General features: G+C 38.7%; 1 protein-coding gene across 1 annotated transcript in view; it reads left to right on the top strand.

Annotated features, from left to right (window-relative positions):
* The window catches only part of FBLN5 (fibulin 5), a 44350-nt gene that overhangs the window by 25921 nt on the left and 10334 nt on the right, over positions 1 to 8095 (top strand). The window contains exons 7-8 of the mRNA XM_072428199.1: positions 2766 to 2888; positions 7605 to 7721. Of these exons, the coding sequence (XP_072284300.1) occupies positions 2766 to 2888; positions 7605 to 7721 (240 nt within the window). The remainder of the gene's footprint in view (positions 1 to 2765; positions 2889 to 7604; positions 7722 to 8095) is intronic.

Genomic DNA, 8095 nt, shown 5'->3' with positions numbered 1-8095 from the left:
TTTTTGGCTATCTGTAAGGGAGACATTCTTCCCATTGGCCAGCAATGTAAGAGGAATTCTTCCTACTGACCACCACACTAATGTACTGTCAGCTGTGGATATAATGTAATTCTAGCTGGGGGTTCCCTGAAGACCTGAAAGTTATGTTAAAAAGGTTGAGAACCTCTGGGTTAGACCAATCTTCTTTCTTACTAATAAGACAAAGGAATAGGGGAACTGCTGCCAATGTACTGCCAGCACCCACAGCCATATGCCAAGGCTCCAGCTCTCCCCTCCATCAGTCCCATTTGTGCCATTCCGGAGTCCCATTTGCCTCAATCCCAGGGGGTAAAAATCTAGACATACAGAGACTAATGATCCCCCACCTCCAGGTCTTCCTGGGGTTTCCGGAATGATTTGTTGTATTGCTGGAACCTTGTGTTCCCAGACAGTCCTGTAGCTGGTTATTTTGGCTCTTGGCGGCTCTTTCCTTGTTACTATAATCTACAATGAGCTACGGTACAAATATATGAATTTCAGTTCGTCCTGTCACTATGTAGCTTTTTATATGAAAGTGGAAAATAAGAACTCGTTAAAGCTAATTAACTTGTGTCGGTGTGTCATAAGCGTAAACACTGTCCAAAATTAACAAATTAAAAAAAAAAAAATGTTACATTTAGAAGGTTGTTGAAAAACTTTAGCTAAAACTTTAGTAATTTATGATAAAGAAGTTATTTTGACAGGAGGTGCAGGTCCACCAAGTTGTAACAAGTTGTGGAAGACAAAATTGGAGTCAAACGGGACGGCATAGAAATGTTTAGTCTCTCCTTAGAGGACCTTATATTGATTGCATTGATCCCACTAAGTCATAAATAAAACCAAGGCAACAATAACCTTGAAGTGTAGGAGGAATCTGGTGGAACTTTGCAGAAAACATACCAATGGATTCCAAGTACTGTTCCTGGTGGGAGTCAAACTCTGAACCCCAGAGAATTCAGCTTCTTTGTATACCCAACATTTATCAAGAAGGTAAAATTGTATAAAACATATACAGGTATAGTGAGGAGGCTGCCACAGATAATTGGTGCGGGTTCCAAGGCTATTGACTAGTAAATCATTGACTTGGAATATGTTTTCCATGTGTTTAATCTGGTTCTAAACAGAGATAACATTAAGATGATGGATCAGAGACTTCTATCTTTAGACACAGGTCAATAAAGGTAGCTTTCACATTCTGACAGGTTCACTTTAATACAGTCATGACCCTGCACTGATATTGGTGACAATCATAAAAATAGTAAATATCTCCATATACAAACACAGGTGAGTGTACACCTTTGTAAGACAATTTGTAAAAGAACTTCGCTCATTGGGAGACAATTGCATGACTTTCTGTTGGAGACGGTCATCTGGCACTGGAATAAGGCGTCAGGCCAGAATATTTTTGGAATGTATTGGGATCAGCGAGCCAAAACGTTGGGATCTGATTTACAGTGATTGCCTGGGACATGCATCGCGTTGTTGCTACATGTATTGGCAGGGACGTGGAATAAAGGAATGCAGGCAGTTAGTACGTTTTATATCCTCTCCAATGTGGTGTAATAACTTGTTTATTCCTAAATTAACATTTAACATCTGGGGAAGAGCGGCCATGGCAGGGACACTAATGTGACTCGTGTATTTTAGGTGTAATGTTACTATTGCATTGTACAGTATTGCCATGGCACTGCATAAGATAAGTGCAAGTATAAGGCTCTCTGTATACATCGTGTTAACATGTGTCTTGTCAGATAGCAAAGGAGGAAGCAGTGCTGGAACAGTAAGGTGACTGTGTGACTTGTTAGATAGAGGAGGTAGAAGCAGTGCTGGAATAGTAACATATATATTACAATGTATATCTTGGCAGATAGCAGAGAAGGAAGCTTTGCTGGATCAGAAGGCTATCCACACATAATAATATGTGAGAAGAGGATAGGAAAAAAGTGGGTTTGTTTGAGGGCCAATAGATATATGTGTATCATGGTGATCTAGTTGTCATCAAGTTATAGTAAAGTTTTTACCAGTTCAAAATACACAGTGAAACATTCATCAGTCAGATATCGTACATTAGTCCATGCAAGAATCAAATATCCAGAAAAAAAAAATTGACCAGTAATAATGGACAAAGTTACTCCTAATTGTCTTTTTATCAAGTACCTAGGTACATAGGGTGTCTAGGCCCAACGCGTTTTGCTTTTTGGGCTTCCTCAGGGGTACTTGGGGAGACAGATATAATACAATATGTCGTATAGGCCATGAGGGGGTTGTAAGATCTTCTGGAGGGGAGGCCGATCAGGCTCAACTTATTGGAGAATAATAAATGGGGTAACCAGGGTCTTTAAACCATTAAAGTGATAGAGGGATAGATAAATTATTGCTGCAAAGGTATTTTTGACCATCTTTAATTCACTAATTATATTTCTGTGTATTTTGTACTGGTAAAAACTTTACTATAACTTGATGACAACTAGACCACCTTGATACACATATATCTCTTAGCCCTCAAACAAACCCCCTCTCTTTCCTATCCTCATCCCACATTTCATCAAGGGGGAAGCCACCTTTAAAACCAATTGAGGATATACTATACCCTATCCTAGTTACCTATCATATTAGTATGTAGGCCATGCAGTATTCCTGAAAACCGCCAATATATGGTTCTAATATGCAGCCACTGTTTTTTTTTCCCAATAACAGGTTTACGATAAAAATATAATGGTTTAACAATCTGTTTTTTTTCTTTGCAGATATTGACGAGTGCGCAAGTGAATCCCATCACTGTAACCCCACTCAGGTGTGTATAAACACAGAGGGAGGATACACATGTTCCTGTCTGGAGGGCTACTGGCTCCTCGAGGGACAGTGCTTAGGTGAGCTTTTCTTTCTTGTATATGTCAATGAAAGATTCATATGGCTTTCTGTCAAATTATTTCAGCTTGCCTAACTTGCCTTTGAGAAAACATTAATACCTCTGCAGATTTATGTGGAGAAGCACGGAACTGATCTGACATTTTCAGAATTTTGTGGTAATATCAAAGTTATCAGCCAATCATTGTAGCGGGATTCTTAACTAACCAAACAATGTGTCTGGCAAGCTTCAACACTCCCATCTTGGAATTTGGGTGGAGTGAGGGGACTATAAATGACTGCTGGTATCTGCAATTAATGGCTGTCAGACATTTTTTGACTATTCCCCCCCCCAAACATTGGACAAAGAATTGCCTGCAAAAGAACCATTATTATATACTTGTCCTGCTGCCTGTGTCATCTCTTTGCTCTCTACTACTGCCAAAAATGTAATGTATGCATCCCATTTTCCAATATGTAGTAGTACGCCCTTCTGTCACTTACCCCATGGTTTGTCCACCAGCTGCTGTCATGGCTGCGTCCTGTTGTAAAGTGAGGAAACTGCAATGTGCGCAAAGCAACCCAGGCATTCAACACATCTGGAAGAGTTAGATGCTGAAGATCCTGCAAGCCGGGTTAGCTGTCAATAGACAGGACAGGATACTATCAGTGGTGCTCTTTAACAGACATTTTTTATTTTAATTTCTTTCAGAAGCATCCGAGTTCCTAAATATTCTGTGTAATATTAATAGTGGGGGAATGGACAAGTCCTGTAAGTGTTACTAATTTGCAGCAAACAAAAGTCAGGTCTTCTCCTTGCTGTGTAAAATATCTGGGTAAGACTGGACAAACACCTATTCAGCAGATAAAACAGTTTCTGTATATTACATATTTAGGTGTTCACCTGGAGTTCAGGTGTACTGAGCAAGGCTAAGGTATGGAAATATCTATATCGTTAGCAGGCAGGGACTTGGATGCACTTGGGGAAATGATAGAAGAAAGCAAATGTTGGCTTGTGGAATATAACTTTTGAGTCTGTGTTTTCGTCCTCCTTTCCCATCGTGGAGAAGATTGTTTTATATTAGTGTAAGGGATGATTCTAATTATCACATTGTACTAATACAGCTGGATGTAATGTCTTCATAACAAGCAATAATACTGAGGCAACAGTTGGATAATATAAAACCTCACTGTAATTTAATACACCACAAATCCAGCTGTGCAACAAACCCTGTGAATGCTGGAGTGTAAAAATATTTGTAGCAGATATTAGACCTTATTTATCTAGAAGTGCAAAGAACTCCTAGCAAAAGTGTCGTATATGGTGCAAATCTTGGACTATTGTCAGGCTTCCCTGCACCAAAGTACCAGGGAACAGGTGAGGTTGGATGGATAATGTAGAGCCTATCTAGGGGAAAATAGGTTACTGGCTGTGATCATATACCCAGGACAGGTCTGTGCTGGGATGGCAGGAAGGAATTGGTACTAATAAGAAATATTGGGCTGGAGAACCCTAAGTAGAGATTCATCACCAATCATTAAGTTGGACCTGCACTCAGTGGCAATGGCAATGGTTGTTATAAAGCTACCTGCCTACAGCGCCAACTTGCTTTGCAATGTCATGTAACCAAATTGGCACCATGTAATATTTTTCTTTAGCTCAGAGCAATCAGCCTATTTCATGAGGGTGACATGTGAAGTATTGTGTATAGTATAGTGAGCATACTACCGAGTGAAAACATTGTGATGGATTGATTTGGGATGCTGTTTTCAGTTTTTACACTGGAGGGAGCACTGCAGCATTGTTTGTTATCTAAAAGCCAAGAGAAGGTAAAACTACAGATTGCATGCAATACAATTGAAAAGAAATGTATACATCATCTTACTAATTAGATACAGTGATAAGTCTCTGCAACATATGCCACTGTCTTCAATAAAGCTGCAAATATTAAAGTGGAACCCTTTCCCCAATCTACTGTGTTAAAATTATAAATACTGTACTACTCCCAAAATACCTTTGCTCCATTGCTTCTTCATGACAGGTCCTCTTAAGCCCCCTTTTCATTCTGCCTACCTGTCCATTTGTCATTTACATCACATTTAGAAGGCACGTCATTAGATGGGCTATATTCACAGTATTCAGACCTTATAATTGGCCCTGAAACCGTTAGTTATGGCTGTTATTCCATACTTCCCTGCTCTTTATATAGGTAGAAAGGGAAAGCAGCCAATGTTGCCTAGCAGGTAGCCAAAATTACTCCCCCACCACCACCCAATAGACTTTAATTTGTTCTACAATACTGCAATCTTTTTTTATCAAAATGGAAGTAGATTGGACTTTGGGGCAACTAAAACAAAGCTGGACTGGGTAGGTGGATCAATGAAAAAGGCTGAATTTTTCAGTTTTTGCAATATTTTACAATCCCATTTTGGAAATGGACCATGGCCTCATAGCTGCCACATGGGCTGCTATGGCTGTAGTTATGACATTGACCAAAATGTTATTATGATTATCCAGTAAATAAAAATACTGATAACTTTTTATTTAAATAAACATGAGTGGTAAATCATTCTTAATCTCAGATTTAAATATTTTAGGTATGTGTGTAATATATATATATATATATAATTATATATTGGAGTGACATCCCTCAGGTGTCTTCAGCTTCCTGACAATAAATTACATTTTATTATATCATAAAATGAGATTGTTCCACAGCTGTTTTCTGACAGGTTGACAAATGGGCACATGAAATGCTTGTCCTTCTACAACTGATCTTTGGCATTGCATTATGCTTATATTGTATGAATGACTTGCAGTAGGTGGTCTTAGTCAATGAGCATCCTAGGAAAAATTAAGAACATGATTTGATCTTCCGATATTTTTCCTGCAATAAATAATGATCAGAGTAGGTGATTCTTAGAATAAAATGGACAAGAATTTATTAATTGATAGATAAAGATTTGATTTAGATGTGACTTCAATCGGCAAGGTTTAGGGAGGGGTATGAATATTTTTTGGTCTAGCCATCATCATGATGATTATTCTTCATCTGTTTTCAATGTAAGACAAGCCCTCAATAATTATGTCTGAATTATTATGTGCGGAGGTCTAGGCATAAAACAATTGGTACGTGGACAGGCATCATGGAGAGAAATAGTCGTGGAGAGATCTACCTGTCCTCTAATACAGGCTGTTGGAACAAATTGTACTTTGGGACAGAAAGGTGATGTCTGCCACGTCTTACAGGACTTCATCTGCCTTGAGTAATATTGGAAGCTAAAGTATTGGATTATGGTGGAAATCTATATTCATAACAAAAAGTTCTTCAAAGAACTATGTGCTAACCCTAAATATAGCATATCAAACAACATAGAGAGAAGGAAAGTAGGGTTCTTTTTGCACCAAGACAAATTGTATTAATTATACATTTGAACATACAACGGGTCAATATTTCACATAGGCAAATTAAGTGGTATTTGTCATAGACCACAATATCCTTTTTACAGTACAGAAATGTTCAAAATGTATTGTACATGGACAATTACTCTGTATGTGAAATATTGACCTGTTGTATGTTCAAATGTTTATTTAATACAATTTTTCTTGCAAAAAGAACCCTACTTTTCCTTCTCTCTATGTTGTTTGAGTAATATTGGACTTGTAGGGTGTTGCTCTTCCATTAGGGAGGAGAGGGCTGCCTCCTAGGCATGTATGCTGTCATGTTATGCATTGCTATATATCTGGCCCAAGGTGCGAGGAGTAGGGACAGAGGTACATGAATGTAGCCCCATGCACATTTGTAAAGGTGTGTACCTTTCTTTTTGCTTATTATAAACTGATCTAAGCTGTGGCTATATTTGCATTGCTGGATTTGCTGCAGGAGGTCTTTGGTGTCTGGCTGTAGTTATAAAGCTGAGCATAAATCTTTTCAAGTATATAAATGTGCTTTGTATACCTTTTCAAACCTTGGTATTGCCTGGTAAAAGAAGAAGTGACGTCATTGCTGTGCTTCACATAGACTTTGTAGAGAGCAGAGCTCCTGCAGAATATTTCCGCAGACACAAGTCCAGTCATCCTGCACACAGAGAGAGAACAGCAGTGTTTGGTCATTATTACAAAGTTTTTTGCACAGAAGCAAATCATGCCGGATTACTGCACCAATCTGTTAGATATAGACATAGCTCCACATCATTCAAATAAGAAAACACAATATTTACTTATCCCAGTGTTTAGCTTTCAGAAGAAGGAGCTACCTCCAAGGCATTGCTGCTTCTAATGTATTCATCAATATATTTTTTTGTCCCATTGTAAAGAGTTTGGTGTCACCGAAAAAATGTTTTCACACTGATGGGTGGCTTTAGGTCCATAAGGTCCAACTGTATAATGTATAAAAGTGCAATTCTTCTTAAAAAATATATTATTTCTGTTTTATAAGATGGATATTTATGTTTTAAATAAAATGAAATACATCAGCATTTTGGGGTCTAGAAGATGCACACGTAAGGGCTGAGCTCTACATGATATCTGATGCTGGTGCAAGGGGGGAATAGTAATGCTCCAGAAAGTTCCAACAAATGATAGTTGTCTGAGAAACTGCAAGTCTTTGTAGAATCTCTGGATAGCCAGTATTTCTTGTATAGTTTTGGATAGGGTTAGAACCCTTGTCAGGTTTTTATTGCTATCTTTGTCCTCACTAAGGATTCATCCTAATAAATAATGTTTTTTTCATTTTCAGATATTGATGAATGTCGCTACGGGTACTGCCAGCAGCTGTGTGCCAATGTGCCTGGTTCTTACTCCTGCACATGTAATCCAGGATTTTTGCTAAACTCAGATGGAAGATCATGCCAAGGTATGTGGGAGCATAAATATACCAGATAGAGAATTACATTATATAACAATCCAGAAATATAGTTATTCTAAAATGGACAACCAATCTGTTGTAAATAGGCTGCAATCTGTGATGTCACAAGGATCTGGTGAATGGATAGGCTGCATTTTCTTTGATGTCACTGGTCTCTAGTAAATGAACAGGCTGCATTCCCAGTGATGTCACCGGTCTCTAGCGATTGGATAGGCTGCATTCCCAGTGATGTCACCGGTCTCTAGCGAATGGATAGGCTGCATTCCCAGTGATGTCACCGGTCTCTAGCGAATGGATAGGCTGCATTCCCAGTGATGTCACCGGTCTCTAGTGAATAGATAGGCTGCATTCCCAGTGATGTC

This window comes from Pyxicephalus adspersus, chromosome 12 (genome assembly GCF_032062135.1).
Source record: "Pyxicephalus adspersus chromosome 12, UCB_Pads_2.0, whole genome shotgun sequence".
NCBI lineage: Eukaryota > Metazoa > Chordata > Amphibia > Anura > Pyxicephalidae > Pyxicephalus > Pyxicephalus adspersus.
This window is presented reverse-complemented; position numbering and strand designations above follow the sequence as displayed.